This window comes from Artemia franciscana, chromosome 4 (genome assembly GCF_032884065.1).
Source record: "Artemia franciscana chromosome 4, ASM3288406v1, whole genome shotgun sequence".
Lineage (NCBI taxonomy): Eukaryota > Metazoa > Arthropoda > Branchiopoda > Anostraca > Artemiidae > Artemia > Artemia franciscana.
Window position 1 is genome coordinate 3,054,916 of NC_088866.1, and position 15,205 is coordinate 3,070,120.

Below are 15,205 nucleotides of genomic sequence, written 5' to 3' on the forward strand. Positions count from 1 at the left end.
TGGATGTTCAGATTTTATGGAGCCATTATACCCTTCTCCTTCCCCTCTCCCCACGAAGAAAAACCTCAGATCTAGCTTTGTGGACCTGTTGTCTCTGTGGGGTTTATAATTCGATTTCAACTTGTATACTAGGTAGTGACAGTCTGGGTCAACCTGGATGTAGGGGGTAGCACTTCACTAAGGTCTGCATCTATTATCCTACCTCCTCTTTTGACCGCGGTGTTCTTAGATATACATGCTCATCGATATTCTGCTACCCTGATATACTGCTCATGTGTATTTTTTCTCTAGATGCATATTTTGAAAACTATTTAATCATCCTAATTATAATTACCAAATGTGGCCCTGGAAGAACATGGAGGGCTCGGTTTACACTTGCTGGGGAACGAAACGGACTTTCCGCTTGTTTAGAGTTATTACTGCTAGGGCTCTGCTGATAGCTTATCAATAGAAATGAAAAATATACCTGGAAAAATACGTGGAAAATGTGCGTAGAAAAATATGGTTTATCCGATAAGATTGTCAGTCTCATCGTTAAATTGAGCGTTAAGACGTTAAGACGAGCAATATGCTGTGCCAACGGAGAATATTAAACTTTCCAATCGACTCATGGTAAACTCTGGTGTCCAACAGTTCTGTGTTTTGCCCCCCAGTACTGTTTACTATTCTTTTTATTACATTATCTTAATTTGCAACTTCGCAGGCGGAATGCAACTGAACCAGATCCACACTTTCTTGGACAGGGATTTCGTCGATATGTAAACCGTCCTACCACATGTATGAGAGGATCTACAGACAATTATTACTGAAAGTTCGAAAATAGGTTGGACTGACCAGCATGAAGAAAATAAAAATCATGCGTAACAACGTCAGAGCCCTATCTGGCCCGTGCCTTGGGAGTACTATTAAAGCCGATGGGAATATTGACGCATTGCTTGCCCTCGAAAGGCCCTTGACGAGTCAATGAATGTATAGAGAAATCCAGTGTAGTCCCTGAGATCTAAACTTCTTCTCTTTAAGAGCCCCATTTCTCTGTGCTGAAATTCTAACACGAATCATGGACGTTTGCTAAGCTGCTTGAAAAATGAATCTAGGAATTTGAGAATAACTGTTGCCTATCAAACAGTTCGTGGTAACGAACTGTAGTAAGGAGCAACCCGGCTCAATAGTAAACGAAACTCTAAAAAATCGGAATTTTGATGCTAAAAGATACATCAAAAGAATTGAATTTTCATGCTGATTCTAAATATATAAGTTCCATCAAATTTAATCTTTGTCATCAAAAGTTACGAGCCTGAGAAAATTTGCCTTATTTTGGAAAATAGGGGGAAACACCCCCTAAAAGTCAAAGAATCTTAACAAAAATCACACCATCGCATTGAGTGTATCAGAGAACCCTTTAGCAAAAATTTCAAGCTCCTATCTACAAAAATGTGGAATTTCGTATTTTTTTGCCAAAAGACAAATTACGGGTGCGTGTTAATTTTTTTTTTTTGTCTCCCAGGGTCATCGTATTGACCAAGTGGTCCTAGAATCTCGCAAGAGGGCTCATTCTAACGGAAATGAAAAGTTCTTGTCCTTTTTAAGTGACAAAAAAAATTGGAGGGCACCTAGGCCCCCTCCCACGCTCATTTTTTTCCCAAAGTCAACGAATCCAAATTTTGAGATAGCCATTTTGTTCCGCATAGTCGAAAACCATATTAACTATGTCTTTGGAATGACTCACTCCCCCACAGTCCCTGGGGGAGGGGCTGCAAGTTACTAACTTTGACCAGTGTTTATACACAGTAATGGTTAATGGGAAGTGCACAGACGTTTTCAGGGGGATTTTTTTTTGGTTTGGATTGGGGTTGAGGGGAGGGTGCTATGTGGGAATATCTTCTCTTGAAGGAAAATGTCATGGGGGAAGAGAAATTCAATGAAAAGGGCGCGGGATTTTCTAGCATTACTATAAAAAAAAACAATGAGAAAATAAACGCGAAAAAGTTTTTTCAACTGAATGTAAGTAGTAGCATTAAAACTTAAAACGAACAGAGATTATTACGCATATGAGGGGTTCTAAAAATACTTTAGCATAAAGAGCGAGGTATTTAAGAGGAGATAAATACCTTGCTCTTTATGCTAAAGTATTTTTAGTAATTTCAACTATTTATTCTACTGCCTTTCTGATTCAGCTGTCATTCTTAAAGAATTGGGACAAAACTTAAGATTTAGCCAAAATCAAAAATGCATTAATTCAAAAACGTTCAGACATTTAAATAAAAAACTTCTTTTTTAAACTGAAATTAAGGAGCGATATTAAAACTTAAAACGAACAGAAACTACTCCGTATATGAAATGGGTCATATACTCGCTCTTTACGCTAAAGTTTGACTCTGCCACAATTCTACTTTTTAAAACAATTAAAAGCTTTATCTTAAAGAGCAAGGGATTGCGGAGGGGACAACCTATTTCATATACGGAGTAATTTCTGTTCGTTTTAAGTTGTAATATTGCTTCTTACTTTCAGTTTAAAAAACTAGTTTTTTTTTATTTAATATCTGAGAAAAGACGAAATGGCCACTTTTTGTGAAACTGTTATTGGTGACTTGTGTAGCATCCAATTACATACTTCCTATTTCTGAAGGATATGCAGACAAAGTCACTTAAGCACTGATGGTTGCCCTTGCTTGCTGTTTTGGACGACAAAAGAGGACAAAATGGATAAAAAGCGCCGTCCTCAAAAGAAGAATAGGACAACCGGATGAAACGAATGAGCAACTAAACGGAACTTCGACTTTATTTTCCTGAATGCTGGAAAACTGTACGGAACATCTGAAGCCCGAGGGATTTTGGACCAAGGGATAAATTTCTCACTCGACAGTTTTTTGACGTGTTTCTGACAATTCGTTTGCTATGGGCTGTGGAACACTCTTTACTCGGCGCTTACCGATGTGTTAAGATTCCATAAAAATTAAAGCAAAACGCTATTATGAGAGCAAAGTAGTGGCCTACCTCTGAATATATCGATTATTCATAAGTTTCGTGATCAAGTTCAATGATCTTTTTAGCATTTAAAAACACACTTAATAGCAGCTAGACTTGTATGGGGATGCCTAACAGAAACAAGGGGTCATTTCTTTTTTTCCAAGACACATGCTTTGATTTCATTCGACAGACAAGATTGCCGAAGTCTATGTCTGGGAAAAGACGAAATGGCCACTTGATTCTGATGAATTAAAAACCGTCAATGGCTGATGAATTAAAAACCGTCAATGGCGTGTTTGGTGAGGATGAGGGAAGGCCGTCCACCTCATGATATTTTATGTCTGGTCCCTCCCAGGATTGGAAGACGTGGACAGCAGAAGTGGGACTTGGACATTTCCTTCAAGATCTTTTGTCTAAAATGCCGGAAAGTTTGTCGTTGAGAGACATCGTGGTCGTCTTATGCGCCAACCACCGTGGGAAGACTATAAGTTAAAAAAAAGTGTGAAAAAGTGGATTTGATCATTTTGGCTTCTGAAAGGCCCAGATAGATGAAAAGTATAAACTCACAAACTCAACAATGACTTTTTTTTTAGTCTTTGGGAAATAAAGTGGGCTAATTCCAACTCTTATTTTGAAGAAAAAGTATTCGATGGAATAATCGGGGAGTTCTACTTCCTTTTTCAAGACTATTTCATAGGTTGCTTTTTACTGGCACGCATAAGTTTTTTTCAGACAACATGAAAAGAAGTCTACTATATGGTAACAACTTTGCACCGATTTCCGCATAGGGGCTCATGGTGTATGTGCCGCCTCCAACTTCTTGTTGGATTACTATTAATGGATTCGCTTTAAAATCAGTTGTAGTGACATACAAGTTATCTAGAAAATGTCACGAATTATCTGGGAAGAATTTCTGGTTTCCCAAAGAATTGTGAGGTTCTCTGGTTAATTTGTACCTTCTTCTTACCTTAATTGGTTTGTCCTGACCCACTTAACATGTAGTATATAAAACGAACAGCTTGAGAGTAGCCAATTGATTATATCATTCGCTGTATATAGTCCAAAGTTAATGCCAGTTATATTTTGTGATTATATGAAATATGATTAGCATGAACAAATAAGCACTCATGTTATCTAACGTCACTTTGCAAAACTACAGTTCTGAAATATGGGGCTCCTCAGGGAAACTATTTACTCTACTAAGTAGAGTCTGCTTAGTCTGCAATGGTCTTGAGTTATGGTCCAGTAATATCTCATGATTGTAGGAAATATGATAAGTATTAATGAATAAGGACTCGCACCGTATGTCAGTGCTTTGCAATTCTACAGTTCTGAAATGTGGGACTCTTCATGGAAACTGTGTACTCTACTAAGTAGAGTCTACTTAGTCTACAATGGTCTTTAGTCATTAATCCAGAGAGCAGGAATATTTACAAATAGGTGTCACAAGTGATGTAAATATTATGCCAATCCATTTTACTAAGAGTTACCTGCATATAATATTACTACTGAATCCTCTGAGGAATGAAGAAGATTAATCAGCCTGGTACTATCCTGGTGGGGGGGGGGGGGTGGGGCTACAAGACTTGAATATTCCTCTTCCCCTGGAACATTGCCCGACTCGTAAAAAATAACAAACGTAACAAAATGCATATAATCAATTTTTGAATGTGTTTTGGGAATTTTTTTATCCCCCCCCCCCCGAACATAAATCATGGCTACGTCCTTGTGAATCAGGTATATTTTGTTTCATGTTTCGAATAAGTACGCTGTAATCTGAAACAAGATTTAATCCTATATACCTGTGATTTATTTAAGAAATAAACTAAAAGGAATTTTGATAGATAATGTTAGAAAACTACCTTGATAATGAAAGTTGAACAAGTGTTTATGATGGTGTTTATTTGTTCTTCCTGGGGGTGGTCCTCATCCCATTTCTTAAATTGTGTCTTTATTTGTGTCTCTCTCTCTGGTTTTTGTGATACCATTTTTTAATTGATATTCCACATAGGAATTTGATTCAGACATTTCTTCCCAGGCTTGCAAGTTATGGTTTCTGCTGGGGAAATCTCTTGTCTTGTCTTGGAAATCACTATCTATAAATGAATTTATTCCTGCACCTGAATATGATTTAAAAGTCTCAAATAAAGATAAAGAACACTTGTAATATAAAAGCATAGTGTATCCTTTCTGGAAACCCTAGTTTTCCTTTGAAAAGAAAAATTGTGACAATGTTTGATGCTTTGAAAGTTTATGCAGAAAATTTTGGAACCATAGTCTTCAGGTCATTAAGCTCTTAGGCTAAGGGAAGCCAAGTACAGACAAAAAAATAGAAAAAAAATTGATTTCTGAAAACGAAACCTGACAAAAGGCAATAAAAGGGACCAAAAAACTGTCTTTGTTTGTACATACATTCGTTATAAATAATGTAATATATTGTGAAATTCACTGTAATTTTATCTTCTTTGTCAATAAATTCATTCCTTCATCTTGTTACTTTTTGAAATGTTTTATCTGAAAGATACAGAAAATTTCAAATTTGAAAATGTACTTCGTCCTTCGGAAACAGTAAGTTTCTTTGAAAAGTAAAATTTTTAAGGAGTTTCGTTATTTAGCTTCTATGGCTATATTTTTCCCCCATCCATTGTTTTTTTAGCTTTCAATGCAGCATTTGTATTTAAGGGTCAATTTCTGTTTCGAAAACTCAGTATTTTTCCTTTTGTCCATTTGTTGTGTTGGTAATTTGATTTTTGGTTTGATATGACAGCTATATATGTCTGTTTTTAAATATTTTAAGATTCATCCGAATTTCGGATTACTTTTTCCCATTCATTTTTTCTCCAGGTATACCGTGTTCCTGAGACGGCAACCATACTTTTAAGGTTTGTAGGTCTTTATTATTTAAGTTTTGCGTCTTTTGTGCAACTGGGGGCTTATGCATGGTTCTGGATTTTCTTTAGTAGGGTTTATTTTTGAGTGGTGCTAGCAAAAAGCCAGGGTTATCTAACTCTAAGAAACCATAGATACATCAGGTTTCGTACACCATGCGTGACGGTAGTGTGCTATTCCTGGTTGGACGAATGTCTTTCCTACAAAGTGGCACAGGGGCCACCACTTTGAAAAATGTAATATAAAACTAATAAAGGGATATATTTGGTGCACCCATATGTCATAATAGGAATTGAAACTACTAGCGCCACTTACCTATTGTATAAAACAATTATTACCGGAGATTAGAAACCGGTTAATAAGCAGAAGTAGAAAAACCCTTAACTAAGTCTAGTTATTTAAAGTTTGCATTCAAATTAAATTAAAAAAGTAAATGCGAAAAAACAAAGCAAAATAAAATTCAAGTACAAGCGAAGTAAAAAGTAAAATGTACTTTGTTGTTCCTTTTAGTAATTAGTTAAAAAAAACTTTTTTTTACTAAAGAATTATTTCAAAGAAAAGTAAAGAGGTACTTTAAACCACAAATGAGCAGAAATAAGTCAAATAATTAGTAAAAAATAATAAGTCAAAAGAAACAGTTGGAAACTGTTGGAGCAGTAGTAGTAGCAGTTCTAGACTTAGCAGTAGCAGCAGTCGCAAGTAGTAGCATCTAGCCGCAATCGAAGTGTTTTACTGTAATATCCACAACGTTAGTAATTGTAGTAGTCGTAGTTGCAGTAGCAGTAGCTGGAGTTGTGGGACTAGTAGCGGTTTAGTAGTAGCGGTAGTAGTATCCTCATACTGCCTTTTTAGTTAGTTCAATGTCACCTCAACATGCCCTGATAGTTTGAATTTAAAACCCTAACTTGTTTCTGAGATATTGCCCATACGCCTTTTTGACAGCCTGCATAGATAGAGTGTCTTGTGATTTAATTCAACACCCCCTTGACCTTGTCTTAAAAGTTCACCTTAATACCCTTAGTCTTAGTTGTAGTAGTTGCAGTAGCAGCAGAAGTAGTTGAAGTAGTACCCTTTGGTTGGTTCATCATCCCACTGAACATGCACTGAAAATTTCAGCTTATTGCTCTAACCTGTTCCTGGGACATAGCTGTTACGCCCTTTTGATAACCTGTTTCTATATTGCAAGTTTGAATTAAGTTTAAAATTCCCTGAAAGTTTTATCTTAATACATAGCTTCAGTAGTAGTAGTAGTGATAGTAGTAGCATTAGCAGTTGTAGTAGTAATACCAGTTGCAGTAGTAGTATGCAGATAGTGCCTTTTGGTTTGTTTAACATCCTCCTTAACATGCCCTGGAAGTTTCAACTTTATACCCTAATCCGTTCCTGGGATGTTGTTGATACGCCCTTTTGACAACCGGTATACGCAAAGTATGGTTGGATTTAGTTTGACATCCCTTCAACGTTTCCAGTAAGTTCCACATTAATACCCTTATCCTAAGTAGAAGCAGTTGACTAGTAGTAGAATAAGTAGTAGTATCAGCATGGACTAAGTGTCATTTGGCTAGTTCAAACTCCCACTTAACATACCCTGGAAATTTCAACTTAATACTCTAAGCCGTTCCTGATATATTGCTGATATATCCTTTTGACAACCTATATGCTCATAGTGTGTTTAGAAATAGTTCAACTTATCCTCATCGTTTCCTCTAATTTTCATCTTATAACCTTAGTCCTTATTAGTATTCACAATAGAGAAGTCAGTTGTAGTATTAATATTGTGCACATATTGCCTTTTGGTCAATTGATCATTCCCCTTATCAATCCCTGAAACTTCCAACTTAACACCTGAAGCTATTCCTGAGTTATGCCTGTTTAATGTTTAGGGGAATAAGGGGGAGGGTACTTGCCCCCAATCACTTTTGAGTCTAACAAAGAACACAAGAACTTTAAATTTTCCAATCGATTTAGCCTCCTCCGAAGTTTCTTCGACAACTCCATCCATGCGAAGTTCCTTGGTGAAAAGAAAAAAAAAGACGAAAAAATAGAGAGAGTCCACTTTGCTCTTTACATAGGCAACTAAAAAAAAATCGTACAGGTATACACAAAAAAACAATTACTGTAAAAGTTTTTTTTTATAATAAGCTTTATGGTTTTGTTAGATAATTGTGGTTGATGGTGTTGATTTGTTCCTCGTAGACATGGTTCAGTTTCCTTTCTCTTCAGTCGTCCATGCCCTTTGGCAGTACATCACTTCGAGATGAATCACTTCTGTCGCCTTTTTGGTTGATTCAATTTCTTGATATGTCTTTCAATCAAATTCTTGAATCTAAATCCTAATAGATAATAGATCTCTTATTCGATGCAAACTCTCAAACCCTATAAAACCCATCGGTATAATTTGTGTTTTTACTGCAAAAGACGTGTATTTCGATCGCTCTGGTCTTTACTTGCCAAAGGATCAACAAAAAAATAGCAATAAAAAATCAAACAGACACAATACTAATCAAGAGTACATGAAATAAAGGAATATTTTTTATAACGATTGAATCTTGTTATTTTCATTTAATTTTACTATTTTAAAAGGGCATTTTTTGTCCAAACGTGTCTTTTTATTCTATTCAAGTATAGAAAGTTATTTCCTAAATGACGTTTTTGAAATTAAGCAGTCTAATTTTTTAAAACAATATTTTGGATTGACAAAAGAATATATTATTTACCAATTGATTCGTTGTACATTTATAAGGAATGTGTTGAGAGGAAGAAAGAATATATAATTATCAGACTAATGGAACCCCAGCCCCTAGGACAAGGACCGTATGTCGCGGAAGTTGCCCATTGTCTATATTTAGGTTTACAAGTAGAAAAGGTGAATATTTGATCCTGGGTGTCTCAAAAGGGGGTAATAAGTTGAAACTTTCAGGATTTATTTAGTGGATGTTGAATTACATCAAAAGACAGTATGTGCGTCCAGGTTTTCAAAATTTGGTATTTTCTATATGTCAAGAACGTATAAGATATTAAGTTGAGAATTTCTTTGACTGCTGGCGACGAACTAAACAAAAAAAAAAAAAAAAACACTAAGTACATCCAAGTGTCAAAATAATATACCTTCAATATCACGGGAGCGGTTATGTGTTTTAAGTTGAAACTTTCATGGAATGTTGAGGGGGGGGGGGTGTTCAACTAGGTCAAAAGACATCATGGATATTCAGGTTAAAATTGTGCATCTGCTGTATCTCATGAATTGCCAAAGGTATTAAGTTACAACTTACAGAGAATGTTCAAGAGGATATTAAACTAAACTAAGACATCCCCTGTTTCCAGGATGTCAAAAGGGCGTGAAACTCACAGGAAATGTTGAAGGGGATGTTCAATCAAATCAAAAGACACCGTGTGCAACATGGTCGTCAAAAATAGTGCATCTGCAGTATCTCAGGAATAGCCATGGATTTTTAGTTGAAACTTTCAGGGAATGTTAAGGAGGATGTTGAACCAAATCATGAGTCAATACGTGGACAGAGGTTCAAAACGATGAATATGCAATATCTAAGAAACTGCTAAGGGTGTTAAGTTGAAACGTTCAGGGAATGTTGAGTGGATATTGAGCTGTATCCAAAGACACTAAGTGCATGCAAGGTGCCAAAATGACATATTCACAATATCTCAGGAACGGCTAAGGGAATTCGGCTGAAACTTTTGGGAATATTGAGAGGGACGCTGAACATAATTAAAAGACGCTATCTGCAGGCAAATTGTCACTTTGGCGAATCTGCAATATCTGAGGAATAGTTAAGTGTATTAAGTTTTTAGGTAGGTAGGTAGGTATGCGTTTATTTCATCAAATAAAAATTACTAAAATTGCACTCACAATCAATAATATGCTGCTCAATTTAGGGACCTAAAATGTCCCTGTTCAGCAGCAAAACTACAACAAATAAATGATAACTATTCATTCAAAATCAAAGAAATACGCAAAAAAAAAAAAAAAAAAAAAAAAAAAAAAAAAAAAAAAAAAAAAAAAAAAAAAAAAAAAAAAAAAAAAAAAAAAAAAACAGACGAAACACTATACAATCTCTAAACAGCCATCTCTCATCATAAAAAAAGAAGAAAAAAAGGGATAAAAATTTAACCAATATAATTTATAATTTATTCAAAAAATTATTTTTTATTCTTACTTTAAATAACATAAGGTTTTCAGAACACCTAACACTCTCTGGAATTGAGTTCCAAATAACAACACCTACATGTTTAATCATAAACCCAGATCGCGTTGTATGCCTGATTTCACTAGTCAGAAGTTAAAACTATAACATGTCTGCAGCATTTTTGGAATGAGTCGGGTGATGGAATGGGAACTTTTAGGCACTTTTGGAGAACGGAGGGAAGGTTGGGCAAGGGAAATTCAAGTTCTCTTTTTGGGGAATGGGGAAAGGAGTACCCAATTTTTGACCCCAATCCACTCATGAATAACTTTTTTCACTATAAACCTGTATGCCACTTGTATTTATGCTTAAAGGCTCCTACTGACCATGGAGCCCTTGTGGGGATTTGTTGATTGTTGTGTAATTACTGTACGGTTATGCGGAAAATAAATCTATCTAATCTAAAAATTAATGAATCGGAAACAGAAATTAATGGTTAAAGAAATTTGCTTGAAACTTTGATGAGACATATATGACGGGAAGGGGGGGGGGTCAAGTGGATTTCAAGTTTTTGACTAAGGAGGTCAAATGGAAACTTACCTTTGAAGAAAAATAAAGAGTTATATTGAACAAAATGTAGAACTTTAGTCACTTCATAATTCAATCTTAAAGCGAGCAGATTTTACTTTCAGAAAATAATTTGTATCCAAAACAAACAGTAATAGCAATTAATAATTGAGTTAAACTTAAAACAGATAGAAATTACCACGAACAGGAGTTGGGCTAACGCTCCCTGAACCTTATAAAGGCAAGAGTGTCATTTGCACTTTACCGAAGACAGTCTTCACTTCCAGCGGTTTGTTTTATTTGTCGTAGCATCAACAACAACACAACAAAATTATTGTTTATTCACCACGCACCACTCTCCAACTCAGTTCCTAAAGCGCTACAATTGCCATAGCGATTTTCGGTGCTATAGTCAAAAATAGACTGTAATAGTACTATAATAGCACTTTCGTGCTATCTTAGCAACCCTGAGCATATGCTACAGTTCTACACATAACAAAATATTGCTAAAATAGCCCTTTTTTGCTACGGGTGGCAACCCTTCTCGGACATTGTAGGCACTTGCTGAAATATAAGCGAAAGCTATCCTTTTTGAATTCAGGTAAGGGTAACACGAAGCTTTACAAAATGTAACGTCCCGTTCATCAATCCATTCTATGGTCAACACTTCGTAAAAATCACAGAGGTTAGATCCTTGTCACAGTAAACTGAAATCGGGAGAAAAATAATAATAAAATAATCTTTGCTACTGCAGCACAATTATCAATCAATTAAAATTATTAGTATTAAGGTAATTAGAAAATAAAAGCTACTAAGAATGCGTAAAGGTTATAAAATATAGAAATTAAATACTAAACACAGATATGATATTTGACAGCGCCTTGTACTGTTTGGAGGAACTATCAAAATTTTAGTTATTTTTAGAACTGTTTTGTCTTTGTCTTACAGCGTCAATTTGTCGCTTGACAATTTAATTTATCAGTCAATATCCTTTGTACCTCACTAATTATCCAGGTGATTTGTCAGGTTTTGATAATTATTTCTATTTTTATTCTTGCGAGAAATAGATTTGTATTCTTCAAAGTGTTTCCTACTCTTATTTGATCATACTTAATTTGAATTTTAAAGATTGTGTTTTTCTGATGAAGATAGAGTTGCGAAAAATTAAAGCATTGCTTGTTTTGCAGGCTACTAAAAATTACACATTAAATAGAAATCGTTTTGACCATTTAATGTAACACCGGAAAATCAAGCATGCGCGAAAAAAGATTGTGACGTTATGGCACAAATGTACACTTAGAAAATGAAGCAAATTACGGAAGACAAAAAAAAATATTTCCAGTCGGTGCAAAAAGGAAATTCGAATATGCCGATATTTTGGTCGACATCTTCTGCTCCACTGTCCTCAGTGCAAAAAAGTGAGTAAAGATCAAAAATATATACATGCAATTAAAAAAAAAAAAAAAAAACTAAAAAAGAAAACCACTAAATTAAAATCAGAGCCGTTCCTAGGGTTGGTGGCACTCGGGAATTATTAATTACAGTGCCCCTTCTCAACTCAAATATAAGCAAAAAAGCCGAACCATACTGAAAAATGATTTCAACGACTCGGATTAAAATTGACCCTTTCTAAGAAGGGTAACTGACCTAGCCCCTTTCTTCTTTACAATTTTCTTCATTTTGATATGCAAAGTCAGAATAAGCTTATCAATTGTTTAAGAATGTCCTTTTCATGCCCCCCACCAGCCAAGAAAATGCTTTACTGGATTAAGGATCAAGAATCCCTTTTCTTGCCACTTACTGTTACAGCAAAAAGACGACTGTAGACAGGAAATTATCAAACTTCGTATCTCGCCCCCCCCCCTATTGCAAGAAAAAATCTTTTTCGTCCCTTCCCTATTGGTCTGACCTTAGTGTCCGTATAATCGTATAGGTGGGTTCATTCACCAGTATTTGCTTGAAATTGGCAATATTTCAGTTGTCGATATTTTTCAGTAGATCGTGGGTTTAATTTTCGATCGAGGGGTCAAAAAAAGAAAGAAATTATGGAATATCATTCAAGGCCGTATCCAGGGTGGAGGCTACTAATCCTAAGCACCCCCTCCCCCCGACATTTTTGCCTGAATCGTAAAAACGGAACAAAATCTATACAAACAAATTTTTGACGTATTTTTGTACCCCTCCAGAAAAAAACTCCCCTCTGAAGCAAAATTCTGGATTCGCCTTTGATCTCATTACAGATCAGTACAAGATCAATCATAGATAAACCGTAGCAAGCTATCTTCTCAAGCATAGTTCCTTACGTTTAATCCCTAAATGAAGAAACTTACACAACTTTTTAATAGCACACGTGTTTCTCTCAGCCATCCGCTCAATTAACCAACATTCACTCCCAAACACTCATCCCAAACATTCATTACACAACTCAGACAGCTCTTTACTTTCGGCTACAATATGAGAGAGATTCTCATTCTCATATCCACACATAAGGCAAAAGTAGGGACCGGTCGTTAACATTAATTTTCCCAAAAATTTCCTTCTCTCCCCTAAATCCAAACTATCCCCTCTTATCAACAACGAATTCTTCAAATACTCTTTTTTTTAACCCTATATAAAAAAAAAAACAGTTGCATTGAGTTTTATTTTAGTAGAAAAAATGAAATAATAGAAGCTCAAGTTTGCCAGAAAAAAAAAATCTATGGACCAGTTGTATTTTATGTTTCGAACATTTATGGTATATAGTTCATGTCTTCATATTGTCATAAAAGTTTTTCAAAATTACGGGTAGGACTTTTGGACATTTTGTCTGGGTATAGGTACATTTATGAATTTGCCTTTTCCGAATTTGTTGAAATTTTGTGGCCTTTACAACCGCTAGTCTTCTATTGCTGGGCCTGGCCTATTCTTCATTGAACCCCTTTCTCTTTATGTATGCCCTTGAATGGAGGATATGGCTGAAAATGAGACGACATCTCATGGAGACTGGGGTACCAAAGGTGTATGCCGTAGCGTGAAATTTTCCTTTTTTCCAGGCCTTATCGCCGCTTGTTTGAACGGGAGAAACATTTTTCCACCTTCCCCCTTAGTAGCGTAAATGCTTCGAGTTACTTAGAAATCAGAAAAATGGAGTGTTTCCAAAATTTCGCACAAGCTAAGTTCTAAAGGGAGTAAAAGAAACGGCAATTGTTCTAAAGTTGTGTGAAAAGCTCAGAGGGTGTTTTATAGTTCCTACTTTGGTGGTATTTTAAACCTCTGAAACTTGGAAAAATATAACCGCAACATCGGGAAAGGTTTCTGATTTCTTACGTCTGTCACCTAACATTGTTAATTTAATGTACTACTCTTTGTAGTGTAGATTGATTAGCTTTTTTGTTACTTACACATTCTATTTTTAGTGGTTCATTAACTAAGGTCTGAATCAAATTAGTTGATTAAATTAATTAACTGATTTCCTATTGTAAGTTAATGAATTAATTAACCATATTTTAATGAAAGTAAAACAGTTCAAAATAGGGATGAAACCTTTTAAAATGAAACTTTAAAGATGAAACTTTCGAAATTATCTATATTTTAATGAATTAATTATTTAATTTAATTTATTTTTTGTTGAAATTTATTAAAATTAAACTATGAAATTATGATATTTATTATTAAATAAAGAACTCAGAACATCCGCTAACTTTATTATTTGAATTAATATCATCACTCATTTTTGATGGTGTAATTAAGTTTGCTGGTTTTATCATGGAAGTTCAGCTGTATTTTCAATAGTACTTGATTGATTGATTAAATAATTGAATTAGTTTTAATGAATTCATTTCAATGGGATTTTTAATTAGTCTAATTCATTTAATTAGTTCTATTGTTTTAATTCACTTGATAATTTGTTTTAGTGACGGGATTAAATTTGCTGATTTTATCAAGGAAGTTCAGCTGTAGTTTCAATAGTTGATTAATTAATTAATCAATTGTATTAGTTTTGATGAATTCATTAAAAAATGATATAATTTCTGAATTGAACCTATTTCTTGATGAACTGATTACTCATTTTTAAATAAGATTGTTAATTAATCTAATTTATTTTATTTGTTTATTATTTGCATTCATTTGATTAATTGTTTTTATTTGTGAAATTGAATTCACTGATGTTATCAAGGAAGTTCATGCTGTAGTTTTAGTAGTGCTTAATTAATTAATTAAATTCTTGAATTAGTTTCAATGAATTCATAATAGAATGATATGATTTCTTGATTTAGCTAATTTTTTGATCAATTGATTATTCATGTTTAATCAGATTGTTAATTAATCTAATTCATTCAATAAAATTTATTGTTTTGATCATTTGAATATGTGTTTTCAGTGGTGGAATTAAATTTGCTGATTTAACCAACGAAGTTCAGCTGCAGTTTCAAGAACACCTTCTGAAAGCCATGATTGAGATTGAGAACACCTTTTTTACCCTAGCTGAGAATTGTCAAAGGAATTGTTTGGTTATATGCGACAGAGGAGCAATGGACGCTTCAGCCTGTAAGCTTTATTTTATTTCACTTTTTCACTTTATTTATTTTACATTCTTTGTAAGCTTTATTTTATTTCACTTTTTCACTTTATTTATTTTATATTCACTGTAACCTGGATTT

General features: G+C 34.6%; 1 protein-coding gene across 1 annotated transcript in view; it reads left to right on the plus strand.

Moving 5' to 3' along the window:
• Window positions 1-5,810: 5,810 nt before the first annotated feature.
• The window catches only part of LOC136025863 (TRPL translocation defect protein 14-like), a 37,864-nt gene continuing 28,469 nt past the window's right edge, over window positions 5,811-15,205 (plus strand). Inside the window, exons 1-2 of the mRNA XM_065701904.1 lie at window positions 5,811-5,849; window positions 14,926-15,092. Coding sequence (XP_065557976.1) covers window positions 14,996-15,092 — 97 coding nt within the window. The 5' untranslated portion in view covers window positions 5,811-5,849; window positions 14,926-14,995. The remainder of the gene's footprint in view (window positions 5,850-14,925; window positions 15,093-15,205) is intronic.